This window comes from Patagioenas fasciata, chromosome 3 (assembly GCF_037038585.1).
Source record: "Patagioenas fasciata isolate bPatFas1 chromosome 3, bPatFas1.hap1, whole genome shotgun sequence".
Classification (NCBI taxonomy): Eukaryota; Metazoa; Chordata; class Aves; order Columbiformes; family Columbidae; genus Patagioenas; species Patagioenas fasciata.
In genome coordinates, this window is record NC_092522.1 from 64,599,246 (window position 1) to 64,622,548 (window position 23,303).

At 41.8% G+C, this 23,303-nt stretch overlaps 1 protein-coding gene across 8 annotated transcripts in view; it reads left to right on the forward strand.

The window, feature by feature from the left end:
• Window positions 1–23,303, forward strand: part of NHSL1 (NHS like 1) — a 178,354-nt gene that overhangs the window by 57,536 nt on the left and 97,515 nt on the right. Inside the window, exon 1 of one of the 8 annotated variants that reach the window (XM_065835783.2) lies at window positions 16,784–17,602. The exons of 6 other annotated variants lie outside the window; for them this stretch is intronic. In XM_065835783.2, coding sequence (XP_065691855.2) covers window positions 17,398–17,602 — 205 coding nt within the window. In that variant the 5' untranslated portion in view covers window positions 16,784–17,397. Of the gene's footprint in view, window positions 1–16,783; window positions 17,603–23,303 lie in introns of those variants that run through there. One more of the 8 variants, XM_065835781.2, reaches the window with a different exon arrangement.

The following is a 23,303-nucleotide window of genomic DNA, read 5'->3' on the forward strand; positions in this document are numbered from 1 at the left end:
CAGAGCCCTCATTGCAATGTGGTAGTCCTTCTCAAATAATTAAAACCAAGTCACCAATATAAAGCTGTATGCTCTGCTCAACAACACTTTCTCTCTCTTTAGCATGGTAAATTAAAAAAAAAAGAAAAAAAATAAACCAGTCTGGTTGACAGTTTCTAGGGGTATTGTAGGCCTCAGTGCCAGAAATTTGTTCATTTTATTTACATTAACTTGCCCCAAAAGGGAGGAAAAAAGCAGCACAGTGCTGTGTTAGCATAGCCATGCTTTCTAGCACTTCTGTAGGTCGCAACAGTAATTCTCCTCCTTGCTTTCCCTATAGAAAATGTGTCGATAGCATGAGTGATTATCTCCGGGAGAAATACCAGGTGAGGCGCAACGGTGATAGAGGAAATGGTGAGGGGGGTGCTGGGCTCAAGAAAGGTAGTAAAATGGAGACTTGTTTGAGGGAATTTTTAAGCCAGTGATACAGAGGTTGGCACAAATGAAGCTTCTGAGGGGTGGGAGGTTGAAGCATGAAGGTTGATGGACACAGCGCAGTTGGCCTTGAGAAGTGAGGATATGTGTGGCCTCAGATATTTTCTCCCAAACACGCAGTTCCCTCCTTGCTGCATCAGTGGGCTTGGGGGCAGTAGGTGTCTGAGAACTTCAGCTTTGATTGCTACAGCTCTCTGTCGGAGAGCAGATTTTATCTCCTCAAGAAACTTGATTTTAGCTTAGCATTCCTTTCTGTGGACTGGCACACTTTTGCTGGAAGCCAGCTGTGTTGCGGGAGCAGGCTGCTGGCTGCGCTGGTGGCACCAGGGGGAAGCCGACAAAATCTGTAATGCTTCAGGTTCGTTTATAGGCAAAGGCTTGTTCCCAGCTGTGGGGGGTAAATGAAACCATGCAGCACCTTCCCTAGCCTGGGATAGGGACCATTCCTTCCATGGAGCACTGCGAGTGACTTCCCTTGTAAATTTGCCCCAAATGATGGTGAAGCAACGCGGAGCTATTTCTCAGAGGCAGGGGTAGGGCCATATTGTGAACAGTTGAGAAAACGGAATATAATAAAAAGCAGGCTGAAATGACATCATTGTTCTCTGTTTCATAAGCATGCGCTGCGTGTGTGGACAGTGTGCAGATGTTTTGCTTTGATAACTTGCTGTGTAGGTTTATGGCCTTGAAATGTCGATAATAAAAAAGGTTGGTTTTATTTTGAACTGCATGAACTTCTGTGGAAGTATGTGTCAAACTCTAAGTTACATCTCTGCAATGTTTAGGGTGTTCTAGTAATAAAAATTCATTACTTCAATACTTACTATTTTAAGTATTTTTTTTATTACTTTTCCTCCTCCTCCTTTTTTTTGAGTTGCTAATTGTTTCCAGACATTTTTTTCACTATGATGACAACCTCTGTTGACATTTTCCTTTCCTTCTTTAATTTTTTCTTTTTTTTTTTTTTTTAAAGTGCAAATTGTAGGGAAGTGTTTTGATTTCATCCTCTTACTAGGAAGTCGGAGCAGCAAACTTTGAACACATGATTTTTCTTGCTATCAGGATTTCCTACCAGCAGTGTCTGATGCCACAAAAAAAAAGAAAGGGGGGGGTGAAAGATGAAATCTCTGGAGAGCTTTCTAATGGTTTGTCTTAGTTTACTCTCGTATTCCAGACTAGGCTCTATTGTGTCTAAGAGCAGAATTGATATATGCTGCCTGAATCTGCTGATTGCTAGAGAACAGCTTTGCTAGATGAACATAACACATTCCATAGGTTTCTCCCTTTTATGGTCTCAGTTACAAATAGTTTTCTAGCTCCATTGTGCTTTAGTGAATGTGTTCTGCTTTTAAACAGATATTCAACATATGTGTGTCTGCTTTAACAGAGGACCAACAAGCCATAGATCAGATCAAAAAATCATTTTTCAGTTTGACTATATAATCCTACTAAATGGAGTTTATTTTCCCTTGTATGTATTTTCTCTTGTTTGCCAAAGTTCCTGCTCTTTAATATTACCCCCAAGTTTCCTGGGAATGTCCCATCAAATGACCAGGACCCTATTTTGGTCTTTTTGTGTTGATGATTAAGATATGCCATAAATTGAGAAAAAGGAGGAATTAAGCAGTAACGTAAATATAGTGGAGATGATAGCTGTAGCAGACTGCGTCAGCTGTGGACCAACTGATTTGCAGTAGTGCATAGCTTGTGTCTCTTTACACAATATTTGTTTTTCAGAGCAATGAAAGGGATCAATAAAATGAAAGAAATTTTGCATTTTATGTCATAAGAAGGCTGTGTTGAGTTCTCAAAAAAACTCAAACAACACCACACCCCCAAAAAAAACCAATCCAAACCAAAAACCAAACCAAACAAAAAAAACCCCACCACAACCCAAAACAGCAACAAAACAAAAACCCAAACCAAAACCAACCCATGTCCAAGTGCCCCATACTTGTAAAATCTTGGAATCTTTGAAGGTGAAGAAGCTTTAGGTCAGAGGCCTTATGTGGGCAAAGGAAATACTCCCCTCTTTCACCCCTGAATGGTGGCTTCTTTGCTGTAGACAGAGGGCCATCTCCATCCTCATGATGGAAACATCAGCTCTCATTCTGCTAATTATCTTTTTTTTTTTTCTTTTCAAATCCCCATTAGTAAGTTCCAGTGTTGTGCAGCACTCTCATCGCTGTCTTCATTTGCATGGCAGAAGCACACGTCATTTGTTGTAAATGTTCTAGACTATTATTTAGTTCTAGTTCTAGACCACTATTTAGTTCCAAAGTAGTATGATTCGTTTTGAGTAACTGACTCTTCTGCATTACATATCTCTTGCTAGCTGTCTCTTTGTTTAATCATAAAAACAGAATAAGTCATTTTGAGTTGACCACTCTTGTTCTCAAGGCAAACCTAGCAACTGATGGCTTAGTTCATGCATTTTCAATAAAAAATTTGGCAGTATACTCTGGTTTATCTAGTCAGTCATTAACGCTGCTTCTTTCTCACCACTCATCATAATATATTGGCTTATTATAGTTTCATCTAAGAAAGAGCAAGAGAAGAAAATATCAGTCTATAGCTTGGTGAAATTAGGCAGGCATGCTTCATCTTTAGATACAAAATGTTAAATGTTGATTTGGTCGATTCTTGATTTTTCTGAGAATAAAAGCAGCTTTTTTTATTTTTTTGGAAGCTAATCTGCGAACTATTGGAACTTGCGGTTTAATCTTTCACACCATGCAATATAAAAATTGGTAAGCTTATTTATTGGTGAACTGGCTTTGGTAGGTGGCAGTGACTGAATTTTCAGTCCTGTTGTTTTGTTCTAACTTCATTACTGATTCAGGAGAAATGAAACAGGAGAGGCGGAAAACAGGTGAAGTATAAATCTTGTGACAGTAATTGATAGCTAGGTGGAGGCATCCATGCAGATCTGCTTGCTCACCTTTATACACACCCAGCTTCGGGTGATTCAGAAAGAGACTTGGTTTACATAGAGCTAGCAAAGAAAGGGAGGGAGGTGGAAATGCTAGTGTTGATCCCATTCTGGTCATCTCAGGTATTGCTTGCTTTTTTTAAAAAAGGCCTATGAAGTTAGCCTTTTCAGAATTAGAGCCTTTAAAGATAAAGTTGTTTAGTTTTTGTTTTAAATTTGATAAAATTTGATTTGAGTGTAAACAACGATGGGAGTTGAATAAATATCAGATTTTTCAATAAAATCTTTGAATAAAATAAGCATTGTAGGACAAGAATTTAAAGTTTCATTAATTAGCTTTTGAGCAAAATAACTTTAGTCACTTGTGCTTATGTTTGGCTGTGTGTTTTCTGAGAGGAGACCATGTGTTATTGATTTGTACTGGCTAAAGTCTTTACCATGTAGAAAACTTATTTTCGTATCATTGCTTTTTGAGTTCTTTCTTCTTTTCTGACACTTGGGATCTCAAAATGTTTTTGTTACTGTTCTTGCTCTGGCTACTTGGTGGTGAGCAATTACTTAGTAAACTGCTTTCACTACTAAGGGTGTGCACCCAATTATCCAATAATGAAAAGCCTGTGTTTTTCTTGCTTCTGCCCTGATGGGGCATTACCTTGGCAGGAGTGACATTAAAATTATCATATTCAAGTATTCAGCACCCTCCCCAGGAATGTATCCCTTATCTTGCTTTAACTGCATTCCTGCAGTGTAACTGCTTCCAGTAAGGAGAATTTGGCTAACATCTTCCCACCTGTAGAACTGTGTTCAACCAAAGTACACAGGATCTTGAGTTTACCCCCCCAAAAAATCACAAAAGGTGAAAACAAAAAGGATTTGAGGTTTGAGCTTTTATGATGTTTAGGTTGTTTGAATTTCCCCCATCCCTCAAATTAAGTTTAGAAATTTTCTCTTTTCTTTGAAGATGAAAGATGAGACTCTGGCCCAGATATATGACTCCCAAGAAACAGGATGTGGGAAGAAGCAACATAAACATGATTCACCCTGGATTTTGCAGAAATTAGCAGTGCTGTGAAGGAGGGGGCAAAATGGATGCCCATGCATGGTGTTTCCTCCTGACCCATGAGAGCAAGCAGTGTGGTTGCTCTGTGCCACCTTGCTTTCCTTGGCTTAGTTTTCCACTTGCGCTGTCCTGGGAAGCTGCGTATGGAGATGGAATGATACTGTAGCAAATGTTTGATGAGGTTGAAGATATTTTTTCCCGTGTCAGTGTCTGGCTCTGACTAACAGTGATCATCGCCGGAGAAGACCGCAGTCGTTATGGAGAGGCTGTGGGATGAGGAGAGCAGGTAGGAAGGAGGCCAGCGTCCCTGCAGGGAGACAGCAGACCCAGTTTTACAGGCAGAACCTGTAGGACAACTGCAGATGAACCTCTGCTGAAGACACGCAAAGGCAACAGCCCTCTCAAAGCTTAAAACTCGCTGGTAGTGCCTAAAGGGTGAGTGTCTGCCCAGTGGACCTGCAGCTGAGGGCAAGAAGGGTATTTCAGGCTGCATCTTGAGCTGTTTTTCTGAGAAGAGGGGTGTGCATGTCTGTGTTTTAGTCAAGCTTATGTCCTCACTCAGCCACAAGGCAGTGACATCTCTTCCATCAGGGCTGGAGGGCCAGGGATGCCCATCCTGCCCTCCACTCACATTAATGACTTGTCCTTTTTTTTTTTTTTCCTGTCCTCTCCATGGTTGTCACTCTAGCACAGAAATGTATTTTCTGTCCTGCAGTGGCTTTCTGCAGTAAGCTCTGAAGGTGAAGGTTTCCATTAAAAAAAAAAAGTGTTGAAATCCAAGCAGCAGGCAACAACTTTGCCAAGAGTTCCTGGAGTTAAAAAATTGTAAAGGAAATAAAGTTCCCTGGAATTAAGGTGGAAATACATTTCCACTTAATTTCAACAGGCTGCCCTAACAAATTGGCATGTCTATTGTTGGCTGACAATGTAGAAATAACCCATGAACTGAAATAAAAGTTTACTTCGGAAGACGGCTCTCTTTCAATTATTTACCTTGGCTTCGTCCTCTCCTGAATTGGGGAGAACATAACAGTGTTTCCCTCTCTTGATCCCTGTCTTGGCTGGTTGCTGAGATGCTTTTGGATATAACGAAACCTTCTCGGCACAGGAGAGCACTTCCAACACAGAAAAACTGGTTGCTAAACCGAAAAAAACCCAAAAAACCAAACCAAAATTCTGCATCCAGTAATCCAGTAATGAACTTCCTGTGATCTTGGATGCCATAACCCTTTTGTGCTATGGCAATGACTTTTCCACACATTTTTATAATGTGTTTTGAATTTTTTTTTGTGACATAGTTCACATAAGTATTCTGATTGCTCTCTTAGCTCAACTGTGACCTCACCCCACTATGGAGCTTCTTTAGTATTTTTTCCTGTGTTGAAAACTTCCAAGGATTTCAGGCATCTTTTTCCCACATGTAGTTACAATGAAGCACTATTAAAAAAAAAAAGCTCCCACAAACCACCCCACCCCTGCAAACACATTTTCCCATGAAGAAAAGTTCTTCTGTCTGAAAATCAAAGGGGTTTTTTTTGGAGGTACAAGATTAACAGAGATCCAGGAAAACACTGTCCACTAACTTTCTTCTCCTTATCAATACCCTGCATTGTCCAGAAGTGAATTGGAGAGTTTGCAGAAAGCCCTAGACAGATGTAGTGTTGCAGGTACAGCTGGTTAACCTGACATGCTCTGCTTCTGAAGAAGTTCCATTCTTTCAGCGCTCATGTCTACCCTTCTCCTTCGGCCATGCTGACACAGCTGCTTTGGGGCTGTCTGTTGGCTCGCTGCAGTGATGTACATTAAATCCCAGCCTTTCAGAAAGGCCGTGGTTGCAGCACAGGAACAAGCGCGCATAGGGCTGGGAAAGGCAAAACTTTATTTTCTGGCTTTTCTTGAGAGCAAAAGAAAAGGTACTTTGTAATGAACCCACCAGAGGGTAGATCCCATTGACGACCTAGGAGGGTGGGCTGCAAGCCCTCTCCTGGGGGCTATCATAAGTTGTTTTGTTTTGTTTTCACAAGGTACTTGCAGTGACCCCTAGAGCAGCCCAGAATTTGGAAGCCATAAAGGAGCTGCTTTGTCTATTTGCTTAGTTGTTTTTTAAGTGTCTATAAAATGGTACTTTTTTCTCTCATTTATTTTATTTTTCTTAAAAAGAGAAACCATGCAGGATACTAACGTGACGACTAAATAGTGTCTTTTAAGATGGCTCATTCATCACTGAAAGATGCTGCAGGTACCATATATTTTAGCCAATAGCCAAGATGTGATTTTTTCTTTTTTTTTTTCTTTCTTTTTTTTTCCCCATTGAGTGTTTTTTACAACTGCCAGTCTGTTGCCTTTTGCTGGCCCTAAGCTAAACAGAGAATAACTCAGTATCTGGTAACCAAGCAGCCCTTCATAAATGAAGGTCAGTTGGGTGAAGTGCTGTAACAACAGCCTGTAGAAACAGCCTGAGACCAAAGCATCTTTTGTTAAGCAGAGGAATATTAACTACACTGAGAGTTCCTGAAGGTGGGTGGTTTCTACCACCAAGCTCAGTAACACTTTGTCGTAATGAAAAAACAATATTGTCTGCAAGTAAAGATAGAAAGCGTCTCCTCACATCTGTTAGTCGAAGCTGCAGAAAGAGTGCTATTGGATGAGAGGAGCAAATCCTGCTGTGGCCATGCTCATACTTGAAAGAAAACTTTAAATGTCAACAAATGTCAAGGCGTCTTTCATGAAGTTATATTTTTTTTTAGACTTGATTAATAGTTGCTGCAATATTTGCCTTGCACATTTTTTAATGGAATGCTTAAAAAAATACTTGTTTAATATGTGATCCCTTCTTTGTAATTGTACTCTCATACAATGTCTTTGGTGAGAATGAACTAGCACAGTTTTACCCAGAATTGTTTGGAAGACACCAGTGTGGAAAGCAGAGATGACTCACAGTGCCTTGGAGCAAGAACAGCCGGCACTTAACCACAGAACATGGCATTACCTCTATGCCAAAGCTGGCTGAGAAAGCCAACGTGTTATCCACTTTGCTATTTCAGGGAAAAAAGTACCAGAGAAAAATATTGGCTCTTTAAGCAATCTTGATAATCTTGACCACTTGATGAGTTTAGAACAAGCAGCATGGGGGAGGCATGTGAATCAAAAGAAGGTGGTAGTTCCCATCTAGAAACCATTGTTATTTTTATTTGATGAATAAATACATATGAAACGTTCTCCTTATTTGTCAGTGGACTCCTCCAGGTTAATAAACTTGGTTGCATAACAGGAATGTGGTATGTGATAGAGCACATGCTTAGATAATAACTATTTCTGCATCAATTTATTTTCTATGTAATCCCATATGTCTGTACTTGCATTTCTTTAGAAATATCTGTATGGCATCTGTTTCTACTGCTGGCAATTTGCCAGATGCCTGTAAATAAGGAATGTTTATTGCAAGTTAAATAATAAGTATCTCTTCTCAATGTCATTTGTTTTCCATTCGAGTTGAATGTAACAGGGTTCATGTTGATGAAGATGGCTTGACTTTACAGGCAGAACTAGGTGAAAAACACAGCAATTAAACCTTCATTTTGATTTCTTTACAATAAAAATCTATCATTTAAAGCATAAGTTGAATATTTTATTTTGGGGATGTGTTTTATTTACAGTAGTTTGACATTTCTAATAGCCAGAGAAGGGGTTATCTTCCATTTTGGGTCCTACGTATTCTCCTCACCCCTCGCTTCCTGGAAGACGTAAAAGACATATTGCTGTGGTGGTATGCTGCCCTGGGACCTGGGCCTGTTCTCGTGGAGATCTCCTGCTGCTCCACTTCTTCATACCTAAATGTGCAAGCTCCAGTACCGAGCTTGAGCCGTGTTCCTTGTTTCCGCCAAGGAGAAGGTGAAAGACGTAGTGAAATACTGGATGTGGCACATGGGCTGCAAGTTGTGCCAGTTGCTTTACTTCATTTAGTAAAAAGAAGGGAAAAAACCCCAACTCTGTAGATAGGAGCAGGATTTTGGCACTGGCCACAAGAGAAGTCATGCTGGAGGAGGTGTTTGGGAGTTCATGATGCATCAGGATTGATATTTGGTTTCCAAGCATCTGAAGAGGAAGGCTTCAAAAAAACTACATGATTGAGGAGCTTAGGGTTGCTTTCAGGCTATTTCAAGGAGATTGTCTTGTGGGCAGGAAAAAGCCCTAGGTGAAGCCTGGGCCTGTAATTTAGCTACAGTGAAATGTCAGAGCAACTTCATTTAAAAATTGCTATCAAGGTATGAATCTTCTTTGTCTTGATGAAACCACCTGAAATAGTTATTGGAGGTTGGCATTGGCTCGGAGACGTCGGTGAGGCTGCTTTCTAAACTCCTTCCTCCTTGGGAGAAGTTGATTTGGGGTGTTAGTATTGTGGGAGACATTTCACTGGGCTCTCAACAGATAAGTATCTGATGAACAAACATTTTTTACACCTGTGATTTCAATAATATGTGATTTCTCTTTCACTGTCCACCCCTCCCACCCTGTATTTCACAAAGTAAATGGTATGCCAGAATATGAGCTTTCTTTACATATGTAAACAAGAAGCCATGGTGCAAATTACAGAAGATTGCAAAGCCTTGGGTTGGTTTTCTCTGTGCTGTGAGTAAAGAGCAACGATTTAAAAATTGACACTTTTGAGTTTTTTTAATTGCCAACTGAACAGCTGTTCTGTTGAGGCTGATTATTTCACATGCCAGTGGTTGAGAGGCAGGTTCAGATTATTCCTGCTGTTAGCGTGAATATCCTTATTTATCCTGTCTTCGACTGAGGATTATTTGGGCTTTCGTTTTCCCTTCTGTCCTCACCTTGTTTTGCCAGCTGATGGATAGGAACCTTTCCTGTGTGTCAAATGTTTTGTATAGGATCTGCTGAGGGAACCATGGACTCTGCAAGACTGGCCCTGCATATTATTCTTTCATACTCTTGGGTATTTTTCCACCTAGAAACTGCTATTGGTAGGCAAAAATGTTAAAAAATTTCAGGGTTGCAGAAAATGAATCAGGGTTAATTTCAGGGCTGTATAGAGCAGAAGGGTAAATTGCAGGGGGGGAGGGGGAAGAAGAATTTTGACATTGGTCACAGTTGGTGCTCCTGCTGAATATGCGAATGTGTACATATGGAGTGAACACATGTGCAGGCCCTCCGTATAGAGAGCACATACACATACATATGCCATGTGTTAATTATTTTAGAAGTTTAGTTTTCTTTTGCATTTTTATCAAGCTCTTAACAGGGCGGCTGTTTTAATGAGGATTAAATATAACTACGTAGGATAGTAACAAAGCCACAAACTGTGTTTTCTTCCTCACTCTCTGTGTGTCAGCAACATTCCTTGTGCTCATCCTCTGCCTAGAAATGAGTTTCTTTTAACCTAGAGCCTGTTGTGAGGAAGAGAGGAGATTGCAGCATTCCTCCAGGCGTGGCAGGGCTGGGTTTCATTTACAAATTTTGTCTGGAGTTGCAACACACTCCTCTGTGCTTACCACGGATCAGGCTAAGCAGGCATGCAAACTTACAAATGAATGAGAAAAGTTCAACAGCAATCCTATACCTGTGCACACACAGGCAAAAGTGAGCCTTCTGTCTTCCTTCTGAAGTTTGGTATTTGTGCGCAGTTTACAGAAATGGTACATTTTTAGCTTGGTTCCTAGCAGAGATCTATGTACAATGTCAGTAAGGTCAAACCATTTTGCTGGTTTTGGCTGTGAAGTAACTTTGAAATATGTTTTAGAGATACAGGACTCAAGACAAAAAATTGTGTGCAAAGAGCATTCATATCTCTAGGAAGAAATAGTTTCCTGTGTTTTGCATGTGAAACAGTGAGACCTGGTTATAACACACATGAACTATGTTTTTGGTGTTGGAATGGTGAGGTATCTCGCTGGGTTCTAAAGCTCCTTTTTAGCATTTGATTATTGCAAATACCTAGTAAAATTTATCAAATTGCATATTTTATAAGTCAAAGAGTGTGTAAATACAAACAAAAACAAAACAAAACCAGCACCTTTTGCATTTATGGGCCTAATAAATAAGATGAAGAATGAGGATTTCTGAGACTACTGATGATTCTTCTCTGCTGCTTTATCAGCCACTCTCTCCTTTCTTGTTCTTTGTGGTTCTGTTATCTACAAAAACATTCAGATTAGTGCTTTAATTAGTTTATGTTAACCAGCAGAGGGCTTCCACCTCAAAGCAAACAGCCATATCCCCTGTGTAGCTTCCCTGGTATCCTCTTAATCAGAGAAGCGGGAAATAGACATTTATTTAGTTGTCTAGAGTACTCTCCTGCTGGCAGAATGGTCCTCAATTACATGTTAATAAATGTTTTTTATACAGTTTGTTTTTAACTGGCTTCCAGTTGTGTTTAGTACAGCTGTCAGCATTTCCACAGGAAACTTTTGACGATCCAGTAGAAATTTCTTGTGCTTCACCAAAATCTCGTATTTCTAAATTCCTAATGTAACTGATGTGTTGCAAAGTTTCATGTGCATATTCAGGTATTAGGAGTGATTTGAGCCCCTTCTTATATGAACATAGTATGTGCTGAGTAAAGTAGTAGGAGAGAGTAAACTCATCTTACAATTTAGATGAAAGCAATGCAAGTTGCATTTACAAAGTCAGAATTTGTTTAAACCCATGAGTTCACTGCAGAGTGTGTTCAAGAGCAGAGAGGAATTATATATATGATGTAAAGACAAGGTATTAGAAAGCACACAGCTTTCCTGGGAAGTAGGAGCCACCTGATGAAACACAAGGGGTAGTTTGATTTGGAGCATCTTTCATGCCAGCTGGGACAGCAGTTTGGAAGTGGGTGATGCCAGGTGGAGCTGGGTCAGTGCAGAGCAGGGGTACTGAGGCACTGGATGCTGCTGACTTGGGTAGTGCCATTTGAGTTTCTCTCCCAGACCTTGTGACATCTGGTGTTGCTCAGAACAGTTATTGATAACTTTTGGTGACTCAATGAACAGATGAGTGGCTGGGGAAAAAAAAGTAAAAATCAGCAGACAGAAAACTTACTCCTTCCTCAAAATTAGATACTTAGTTGATCTTCACAGATGATCCACACTGGGAATGTGTTGGTGTTGGGGATGCGTTGTGAGTGGAGTGCTTCCCTGGGCCAGCATCCGCTTTGGAGAGCAGGTGACCCTGTGGTTAAGAGATTTGTTTTAAAAATTATTTTGTGTTATGGAAGCAGAGCCCCACAGCTCGGGAGGATTGTGTAGGAACCCAGGCAGCGGGCACAGTTAATAGGAGCTTTTAGCAGAGCCGTCTTAGTGAGGTGTCATGGCCGAATCAAAAACAAAAACCGAGAAAACACCCGCTAAAATTGTTAATAACATTTTTAGCAGAGATAGTAACAGCTTTCTGTATGCAGATGGCTAGATTCTGAATCACAGGTGTGTCACACTGCCTGTGTCGCTAACCCTGTCACCCCTCAGCGGGCGCCTGGATCCCTGCTGCCCCCTGCCGGCCCTGAACAGTGGCAAGGTGCCTGAATTCATCAAGGGCCTGTTACTCACCCCCTGGGGTTGCACGATGACAGAGAACTTCGCGTCGGCACCCGTGTGCTGAGAGAACAGAAGTTATTTTACCGATAAATATAAACTGCTTTATTTGGAAAACAGTTATTGGCAGCTACGAGGTGAAACTCGGCTGTGTACGGACAAGGCTGAAACTTCATGTGGTTTGAGCCCTTTCCTCCTGTATCCCTCAGAATATCCATCATACTCTCACCCAGCAAGTACTCCTTGCGTACTTGTACGCAGATCTTCTCTGCAATTTGGGGTTTCCATCAGTTCTGGAATTATGCTTATTAACAAACCAAAAAGCTTGTGGATGTCTTTATAACCCTGGTTGAAGCATGTAGGCATCTTATGGGCAGTTAGCCTGCCTGGTCCTTTGGCATCAAACTATTTTAGAGAAATATGGTTGTTATGTCCCTCTTAGAAATATCCTGCTTTTTTGCTAACAACCAAGTTGTGTGAGCGCCTTGTGTTCCTTGCTCCGTTCCTCTCTCCCAGTACAAGCAGTTTGGTTTAGCTGGGTGGGAGTTACCCCCATGTGCGGGTGGTGTTGGAGGAGAACCAGGCCCAGGATAGCCTACTGCTGTGTAGAAACTGCCCCCGTTGTTTTACAAAATTTCTTTACCAAGAGAAATACAGCTATTGCATCATATATAGACTGCCTTGATGCAGTGAATCCTTCTGGGGTACAGAAGTTGAAGAGAGGGAGGCTGGTGGCAGGTGCATCATATAGACCTGCCCCCAAACTGTTTTATTCTCTATGATTGTCTGCAGTCTGGTTTTGTTTGTTTGTTTTCCTATGGACCTAATAAAGTTGGAAATGTGGATGGGGTGCTTCAAGCAGTCCTACAGTGCAGAATTCTCTTTTAGCTGCTCATTTATAGTATGATATATTTTTAAGTTGAACAAAAAAAAAAAAAAAACCAAACCACAACAGATAAAATAGGTAACAGAACAGAAAGGAAATTTCAATTTGTAATTAGAGCATTCAAAGACCCTGTAATGATTATGACAGAAGCAATTAATAGGCATTCATTTTTGTGTGAGAAGGGGCCTACTTAAGTAGGTCGTGAGGCTGGTAGCCAGGAGACCTACTTTCTTTTCTTAGCTGTGCTGCTTATCCTCACTGTGATCTTGGGCAAGTAACTTTGTTTTTGATCATTTTACTATGATTGCCCCCTTTCAGGTCCATTCACATTGGAAGGGAAAAAGTTTATCTCAATATATGCTCTGCACAAAAAGGGACATGATCTTAACTGCAAGATTATGCTCTGTCCTAATACCAGAGCACTCTCTGTGGCTACTTTGCTCTAAGTAGACATGCAGGAATATGGATTACTTTACAGGTTTGCGAGCATCGTATAGGATACCTATAAGAACAGGTATGCTGTAGGTAAAGACCCCTGATGGAAGTCAGGTTCACGAGCTACAGAATTTCCCACACATCTGTGCCCAGAGGTGATGAGTGCCACTGGGGGGTGACCACTGTGCGACCTCACCTAGGCGTTCCTGCTCCAGCAGGGGGATTGGACTAGATGATCTTTTGAGGTCCCTTCCAATCCCAAACATACTGTGATACTGTGATACCACATGTGGAGGATCCACTGGTGTGGGGCCAGTGTCTGGGTTGGAGGGTCTCTTGGGTCTTCTGTGCACCACGACAACTGCGTAGCGAAGCACTGAGTCTGCGGGCAATTGTTTTCAATGGGCTTTTGACTGTGCTTAACCCAAGCAGCTAGTGATGAGTTGTTACCACCTGAAGGAAAACACCCAGGAAGCCTGAGAGAGAGATGTCCTCTGGGTGGCTGGAGCTGTTCTTGTGAATCACCCGTGTTACTGTCTGCTTGAGTCATCAGAAATGACAGACTAGGAAATGTAGGAATTAAACTAACATGTGAATTGTGCCAAAAACCACAGCCCAACCAAAACCAGAGCACATCTGCGGGGTTTGGGAGTTGTTTCTTTTCTTTCTGTTTTGTTGGTTTTTTACACTGAACCGAAACCTTTTCCGTTCAACAATGTTTTAAAATTTATTTATTTATTTATTGCTGGCCTTACGGAAATTCAGTGGCTGTGAGCCATGTATGTGTGTTTGCCTAGCAACTTTTAGAATATTCTTTGACCATCGAGTTGTGATAGACGTTAAAAATACTGATGGCTTTTGAGGCTATGCACAGTTGCTCTTGTTCACCTCTAAAAATAATATTTAAAAACGGGCTGGGAGGGGGAACCAGTTTGGCTTTCTACTTCAAACCCTGGGTTTCTTCTTCTGTGATTCCTTCATGTTTTGTTTTGTTTCAACCAAGATGAACCAGAAATAACGCCTTAATCTTTACATGTGTAACCTGGAGAATATTAAGCCTATTTACTTGTATGCCGACTTCATAAGGGAGAAAATAGTCAGGTTGGAAAATTACCTAAGCTTATTAGAAGCATACCTTGTTTCTCTTAAATGGCTTTGTAGAGTGTTTTACAAAATTAATCCTGTGTGTCAGATGCTAAAATTTCCAACTCCTTGGCCTTGCATTTGGCTACTGATTAAAGTGTGGATCAACTTGCAATGCCATTGGCATTAATGCCTCAATACGTATTGTTTTTCAAATGGTAATTGCTGTTTTCTCTTGATCTTGGGAAATTCACTTTTGATCAACAATATATGCTGATGTTAAGCTTTCTGTCACCTACAAAAAAAAGCATTCCATGGTAATGACAGTATCCTAGTGGACCTTTTCCTGCAAGGAACTATAATACTGAACTAGACACAAAGCATTGTACCAGTTTGTATTTACAATAGCAGTGGAAATGGTATGGTCAGTCACCCATGGCAATGTTTTCATCCTTGCATCATCAAGTTCTGACTAAGCACCACGATACAAGGGCAAAGATCCAGACAGGTCAGGAAAACTCCTAAAAACAAATTGCTGCCAAGACTTTGGACAGGTCTGTGGGATTTTACCCTGGCATTTTGGGTTAACCTGAAAGGATTGCTTTCTCTAATCTTCTGTTTCTAAGAAGTAGAGTGTAGAAAAGATGACTCTGACTCTGCAGTTCCTACCAGGGTTTTTATACATCTGGCTCTGTATACTTTAGCCAATAATAGCTGTGGTAGTTTACAGTTCTCTGTATTTTGTGGTTCTGGCAGTTCTAAATGTTTGCTCTTTCTCAAAAGAAACATTAGGTTGACTTCAAGCATCATCTTTGATTTTTTTACATTAAATCCTACCTATTTGAACAGGGACTGCCCCAAAATGGATATTCTGCTTTTTGGGACTCTACCTTGTGTCAACCCACATTCTCAAAATCTTTTAAGCAAACAGTCTAAAGAATAAAAACAAAACCCCCAAACCATACCCAAGTCTCCCGTCTCATCAAGAATGGGAGGTGGTGTCTTTTTAAGACAAAAACCTCCAAAACAGAAGAAGAAAAAAGCAAAAGTTAGCAGTGTGTGCTCCCATTCGTGTACCCCCCTAGGCCCCCTCCCCAGCACCACCACACCACCACTGAGTTTGGCAAGTGCTGGAAGACCTGTGTATGTACATAGGCATTACCTCGCTGGGTGAGCTCAATTTAAATCCAGCCTATTAAATTATTTACAGAAGACAGTTGGCCAACCCATTGTGCTGTCTTAGTAGGAGCCAAAGGTCACTTTGGTGCACCCAGCTGATTCATAGGGTAATCTGATACAGTACTTAGCTTTTTGCCTCCCAGTCAGTGGGTTAAACCTTATCCTCTTATTATGAGTCAGAGAACCATAAGTTTGAGAAAAAGCTGGAGCCTTTGTTTTCAATGGTTTTGAAGAGGCTGTGCGGCAAAATCCAGAGGGCTGCAAGAGCATCTGCCACGGGGTTGGGGTGTGTTCTGCAATAGTGCAAATCTGACTGACAGCTTGGGCGCTGAAATACAGTACCCTTGTTTACTTAACCTGCTTTTCCTTTTGCTAACATCATCTGCAGCCGTTAAGACGTTAAGGCATCAATGCTTATTCTTCAGATAGGTGGCACTTCCCCCCCACCACCCTCCCGGATTCCTCGCTACAGGCATCTCCTTGAGGATTCACCAAGCTGGTTCTGTTGGATATCTCATACATTCAAGTCTATTCTTTTGTTGCAAGATACAAACGTGTGTTTTTTGTCAACTTGCATCTTGGTGATAAATCCCATCAAAAACCATGGTTATTGGGATGTCTTGGTATTGCCAGTTTCTGTCTGCTTTAAAACGCTGCCTTTGCCTTACCCCCTCCTGGAAGCAGCACTGCTGTTGGCATGCAAGGGCAAGCGATTGGCATTGTGGCAGCTTTCAGTAGTGCCTGACCTTTTACAAACCTTCACACCATGGAATGCTTTTTCCAGCTGCTATGTTAAAGAGAAGGTGGCAGAACATAGCACAGCTGGGAGTGAAACCTGTTTTGTGAGCTGCAACCACACCAGTAGGAGTCTGGTCACTAAAAATGTCTGTTCATGAACAGATTTTGTTTGTGTTTTTGCACTGTTTGTTTTGTTTTGTTTTTTTAATGTACCACCAGGTACAGGGGCACTTAATGTTTGCAGCAAACTCTGCTCAGGATGCTTGTGGCGTTGACAAGCTCCAGAATTTTATTTTTCCTCTCTCTGAGTCCACAGAGGTGCACAAGTGCTTTTCTATTTCTGCACACAGGGTTCAGAAGTTTGCACTGCCACCAAGCTGGCTGAGGAAAGGAGGAGTTTTGCTTCTATGGTCGTGCTTTTAGGAGAGCGAGCCTATCGTATTTCACTCTAATCCTAAGCGATAGCTACGCAGTCTGTGTTATTGTTAGGAGAGAGCCTTCCTGGAGCTCCTGCACCAGGCGTTTTGCTGGGGTAGAGCAGGGCAGCCAGAATGAGGAGGCAGAAGCCTGGTCCGTCCATCGTCCCTCCTGAGCTGTGCCACGCTGGGGTGTGATCTCTGCCTGCTCTTTCCCTGCCGTGGGATGTTTTTGATGAACCAGAAGAGGGGACTGAATCGTGTGCACGATCCTGGGGACCGATGCCAGGGAGAAGAGTGGAGCTACAGTTTTTGCTGTTGAGTAGAGAATGGGGAAAACACGTGCCTTAGCGCTGTGTTCTGCTCAGCCGTTACGTGCTTCTCTGAGCTGCTGCAAGGTGCCACTTTCTGCTGCTTTTCTTCTCTTTGTTTTCTTTGGCAGCTCCCTAAGTGCTGTATCAAAACAGCTTCAGGGGAGCTGCACTGGCACAGTGACCTACCTCCATGGTGGTGCTGGCTTAAATGCAGCCAGAAGAAACCTGGACGGAAGTCGTATTGAAATTGTTTAGCCCTCCACGAAAACCACTGGGAGAGAAGGGACGGGAACAATTTCAGAAAGATCTGTTTGGAACTGAGGCTAGTAGCTGGCTTAAAAGAAAATGAAAAAGGAGTGTGTCTCGAGATCTTTCAAACTCAAACAAAACCCAGGCTCCCTCTCGCGTGCTGTAAGCTGGATCAATTTCTCCTCCTTGTCAAGGCAGACAAAGAGATTGTTTCGCAGCGATGGTGAACTCTCCTCCGTGTGCGTGCAGCAGGTAGATGAGGATGATGAGAACTGGACCTACAGGAGCCAGCAGAGAAAAGGTGACTTGCTTTCTCTTTAACCCTTGTGATTTCTGCTGCCATGCCAGCCCCTGGTCCCTGCTGTGGTCCAGCTGCTGGGGTCCTGCTCCAGCCGGGAGCCACAGGTGGGGGAGGAGGAGGAGGAGGAGGAGGAGGAGGAGGAGGAGGAGGAGAAGGGGGGCAGCACAGAAGCCTAGGTGCAGCACCACCTTGCCAAGTTTTTCTCGGGTTGAAACTGTAAAATCTGATAGTAATCAGCTGGGAAAACCTTTAATTTCCCCTCTGGGCAACACAGAGGTACTGACTGTGTTGTGCGTAGGGAAGTCTTGACGCTTCTTGTAGCCAGTAGTCGCTCGTGGCAGATCCTTTGGGCAGGTGCTGCAGGAATCTCTCCTCTCTGTGTGGTACAACAAGCCGTTTAAAACTCCGCTTGTAACAGACTGGATGGCTTTTGGATAATTGCCTCATGGTCCTGCTGGAAAATTTTAAGTGTATTTTGTTTTATGAGGGCAATTTGGGAAGAGCTCCCAGATGCAAAATAAAATGAGACGATGGAATGATGATGGGAATTGCTCCACAGAGGAAGGAGATCTAGGATGCAAGATAGGCAGCTCTGAAAGAACCCTTGAAATACTCAGAGATGGAGTATATTTTTTTTCTTTTTGAGTGGAGTTTGTCAGGTACATATTTAAGTATACCTTATATTTACCATAAATCAAAATAAATTTCAGAACTTTGCTTCTCAGAGATGGTGAGCTACCATTATCAGTGCATTTACTGGCTGGTCAGCAGAAGTGTGTGTGGTTAAAAACACTTGATGAATTGATTTGGTTGTAATTTCTGTAGTGCTGGCAAAGCACTAGTTTGTTAATGGAAAGTGTAAGGTTGACTCAGTTCTGCTCTAAGGTCACTTTTATAAGAGCAGGAAAGCACTTCAGGGACATTTGAAGCTCAAAGGGATTTTTATTTCTTTTCATTTCTGGGAGCAGTTAGTAGTTATTTGACCAGAATTTAAATTCTGAGTCAGAATAAGTTGTGGCTTGAATAAATGGTTTGGTGCAGGAACACTAGCACAGGATGTATACAGTTGTGCATTGCTACTAGCACGCTAGGAGACGATTTTAATCTGTGCTCTGAAGATTGTTTTTTAACCCCTTTCGCTGCTGAAAAACTTCTACAAAGGGAGTTTGCATTTGCAGGTGATGGCTAATTTTCACTTTTGGTTGCTGGCATGTTGATACTGCACAGCGATGTCAGATACGCTTCTAGTGCCTGTGGGATCTTACGTACTGTGTGTGAGAAGAACCATGCAGCCCTGCTGCTGGTTGCTATGTAGCTTCCATGAAATTTCTCATACTGCTTTCCTTAGCCCGCGCTCGCACCACGAGGTAAAGATGGGAAAGGAAGCTTTACTGATGGATTAACAGTGTATTAATTTTTCTGAGTGATTTACATAAAGAGTCTATTGTATAGGCTGGAGGGGGAGGGCAGAATTCCTCCCGTAGTTGGGCAGCAAGCTATGAAAGCCTCCCTGCCTGCCTATAGAGGAGATGACAATACATCATTTTTGAAAGGAAGGTGGAAGGAGGTATAGGTTATGCAGGGCTTATTTTCCCTTTGCAAGGTACAATTAGTTTTTACTTGTAAAATCTGCCTGGATCGTAGATCTAACTGCATTTCTGTCTGACCAGGACCTCTGTTTGGAGGGAGCTGACAAAGTGCTGGGGGATGATGGGGCAGGAGGGAGTTTGGTTTATATACTGGGCAGGAAAAACTGGTCACGGCTGCAAGTGTTTCACCCAGGGCTGCAAGTCAGGCTTGCGTGGTGTTGGAGCAGTTTGAGTATCGCTAACTGGCTGAGTTGTCATCTTGGGTTTGCGTTCAAAGGCAAAACGTGTGATAAATGAATACCTGTGTTCTCAAATTAGCTCGCTCCATTGGACCATTGTGTTACTGCTTGCCAGCCTTCGAGGGCTCAAAACAGTATTGTCTTTGGTGCTCGAATTAACCACATCACTTAAAATTAATGCAGACCAGAAAAAAACAGGATGTACAGAAGACTGGAAGGATGACTAGTTTTATATAGAAAACAGACTGCTTACTTTAAATTAGCAGTAAAACCATTAAAATTTCATTTCTCAAAATAATTTTGCCTCCAGTTCTTCCTCAGGTAAACTGGTAAAAATGACAACTCACAGGCTCTCCATACACCTTTTTTTTCACCTAACCGTACATGTAAAGGCAGCAGCGTTAACAGAAACTGGAAGTGAAGGAATTGTTGTTTTTCTTTCAGAGCTGTTTCTTTTCCTGTTTTTTTGAACCTTTTATTCTTTTGCTGCTTCATTGCTCTTCCCGTCTCATGTTGCATTCCCACCAGGCTGCTAGGTGACAGGCACCAGGCAGCATGTGTTGCGTGGTATTTCACCAGCAAAGTGGCTAATCTGCATTGGCTGCAAACGGGAACTCGCAAACAGTAGCGAGCAGCGAGATTGGTCGGATTTGCCCGTTTAAAATGAGCAAGAAAAACAAAAAGTAAATGGTAACTACAAACTCAGGGCACACCCCGATGTTCTGTGCGGCTGAGCTCTGTTTGTGTGCAAGTCAAGTTCGGGGCTGCTGCTTTACTCTTCATTTTTAAAAGGTACGGAGTAGTGCAGAGTGTTTTGGAACTGGCAGCACCAATTAGGCTTCACACTGGATAAAGCAGTTACTAAAGGAGATGGTAAATGTTGATAGTAAAATAAAAGTTTATGTTTTGAAACATTTCTTGCTCAGCCCTCTTCCTCCCCAGTCGGCTGAAGGACTTTTGAAGTGAGAGCACACTGTAACCCCCCGTGTTTCTCATCTTTGATCTGAAATTTTCGTTCAGATTTCTTTTCGGGGTTGCAGAAGTTTCCTTTATTCTGGAGTGTGTGTGGGGGTGAAATTATATATTTTTTTATTCTCTACGCATGCTCTGAATGTCCTTTTTCTGTTCTCTTTCTGTCTCCGGTGTTCCCAGAGGTTGCTCCAAGGGGAGAGGGCAGGCCAGCATGGCCAGAGTCGATCTGGATTCATCCATACTGTTACGGACAGAGCTGCTGGAACCAACTGTGCGCCATGCAGCTGAGCGTGGGGAGTCAGGGCAGTGGCACCCTGGCACCTTTGCCAAGGGATGCCCAGAGGTTCTCACACTTAAGTTCTGAGCATTTTTTCCTTTAAAAAATAAACCTGACAGAGTTATTACTTGAAACTGAAGCAAAGGTGCTTATGTGTGTTGCGAAGGGTTTCTGACACGTGGAAATATATTCCAGTGATTCGCGTGGGCCTGTGTTGTTTACCATGAGTATGACATGGCAAGTTAACTTTGAATTGAGATAACACAAGTCAGTTTATGGTACAGACCTCATCATATTTACTTTGACTTTGCAGAAAAGGAGATGAGTCACATTTCAATATCAGAATATCTTGCTGAATTTTGCTTGCTCTTTTTTCTTTCCCTTCCCCCTCTTCTCCTTCTCTTCCCTTTCTTCCTTCAGTTTTGGGGGCTGGAAAAGGAGAGCTTGTGACAGCAGCTCTGAGCAGTGCTGCCTTTACAGCTGGTCTTGCTGATCTCCCCACCAGGCTGGCAGGGATGCAGAGAAAGGGAAGATGTTTCTCCAGAGCTAGCGACATCCTTTCTCCTGTTAATTCTTTCCAACAGCGACCTTCTGTCCAGTTGTTGGAGAAACACCATTAGCAGTGAGGTCTGGCCACAGGTGGCAATGCATCAAATAGTGCTGTTACCTGAGGAGGAGTTTTCCCCCCCCCCCATAGCTCCTGTCCCCACTTATTGCTGTAATTTTTTTACCCACCACTTCCATTTCACTTGGTCGCCTTCCAGCCTTTCTACATCCAGAGAAAGTCAACAGCCTTGGCTGCTTTTTACTGCAGGCTGTACTACCTGGAAACCTTACTTGGAGTCATTAGTCAGAGAAACCTAATTTCTCAGATAACTATGGTCTTTTAAAGACTGATCAAACCCAGTCCAAAAGGTGGCAGCCACTGGCTTTCTGCCGTCTGCTGGCCAGGTCTTGGTCTGTAATATAAAAGCACGTGGAATGCTCATTTTTTTCCTTGCAAAAACAGTCTAAACGTGAAACTCTGTTTTAATGCTAAAAGTCCTTTAAATTAATAAGTAACTACTTGTGGGTTCAGCCTTTCCTGTGTTCCCGACATGTCCGATGGAGATAATCCTGACATCTTGCTGACAACTCTCACCAAAGCTGTCAGTTAACTTCCTAACCACCCACTGCATAACATCACGCTTACGAAGGAGTTAAGTCTCTACAAACGGAACAATTAGTTTATTCTGTCATAGTAGCAATATTGATATTTCCTTAATATGTCAGTAAAAATTATGTTGTTTAGCTACACCTATACTACCCGTGGTCCGTTTAAACATATGACGCTTCTTCATATTCCAGAGGCAGAGTTGGGACTCAAGACCTTCATTTTATTTTTTAATACCAAGGAGCTTGTATTTTCAGTGCTTCCTGTAGAAACTCAGTGTAGGGATTTGCAACTATGACGCTGTCTATCTGTAGCATCAGCTCAGTCTTTTTCTGAAGTCCAAATGAATGTTTAAATCCTGTTTTTTTAAAGTCATAAACACAGTTCATGAGGGGGTTTCAGGGACAGAGCAGTAATCATGTTTTTTGTAGTAATGAGATGTTAAGAGTACCAAGAACTAGTAAATCCCCATAAGCAAGATTACTGAATCCAGACTTGCTGTTGCTGTTCTAATGTGAAATCATTTAACAGAGCTTTTTTTTTTTCTGTATGTTTTTGCACAAACTCTTGTGTTCAAGGCATGGAAAACTCATGTCAGATACTACAGAGATAAGGGCCCACAAACCCAAGGGTGCTGTTAGCATTTGTAGAAGCAGTAATACATGATGGATTGGAGCGTTGGAGTGTGTCTGTGAAAAGGATTCTTGAAGCTTTGGGTGAGTCCATAAACAATAATTTATGGAAACCTCAAAAAGCATGTATGTAAGAGACTGGAATAACTCCAAAACAAATATTTTATGCTTCCACCTTTTTGTGGAAGACTTTTTAAAAAAGAAAGAAATGTTTCATAGACACGTAATTTCGTATATATAAGCACACGTACAAAAATAAATATTTAAGTGGAAAAAATAATGACATATTTGATAACAAAGGCCATTTTTCTGTCTTGCCATACCTTTTCCTTTGACATGTTGTAGGTTCTGTATGCAAAGATAAAATAGGATATAGTTGGATGCATTCACAACAATTTACCTATATGGTCAAGTTTGCATCTTAACATTTGTGGTTGAAATTGTTGGATGTTGTGCTTTTATGGAGGCAGTCCTCAGCTGGGAGCAGAGGTACTACTGAAATTACTGAGGCATGTACTGTTTGTCTTAGCTTGTTTGTATTGTGGCACAGCAGAGGGTTCTGTAAAACTTTTGTGACATACTGTGGCAATTGAAACTTTTAATGCTGGCAAAAAACAGCTGGACACAGTTGAGGATCCTGCATTTAACTACAACTTGAAGTAGCAACTTTTGTATGCTTGTACATAAATGCAAATTTAATCAAAACTTTGCTTTCTTTCCCATGTCTTCTGGTAAGTACTACCTTAGATGCGTATCTCAAAGTGGGTATTCCAAGCAAATATTGCTAAGTTACAGAAACAAAGTTTAAGGAAGGAATGTTCATATGTATCACAGAATTA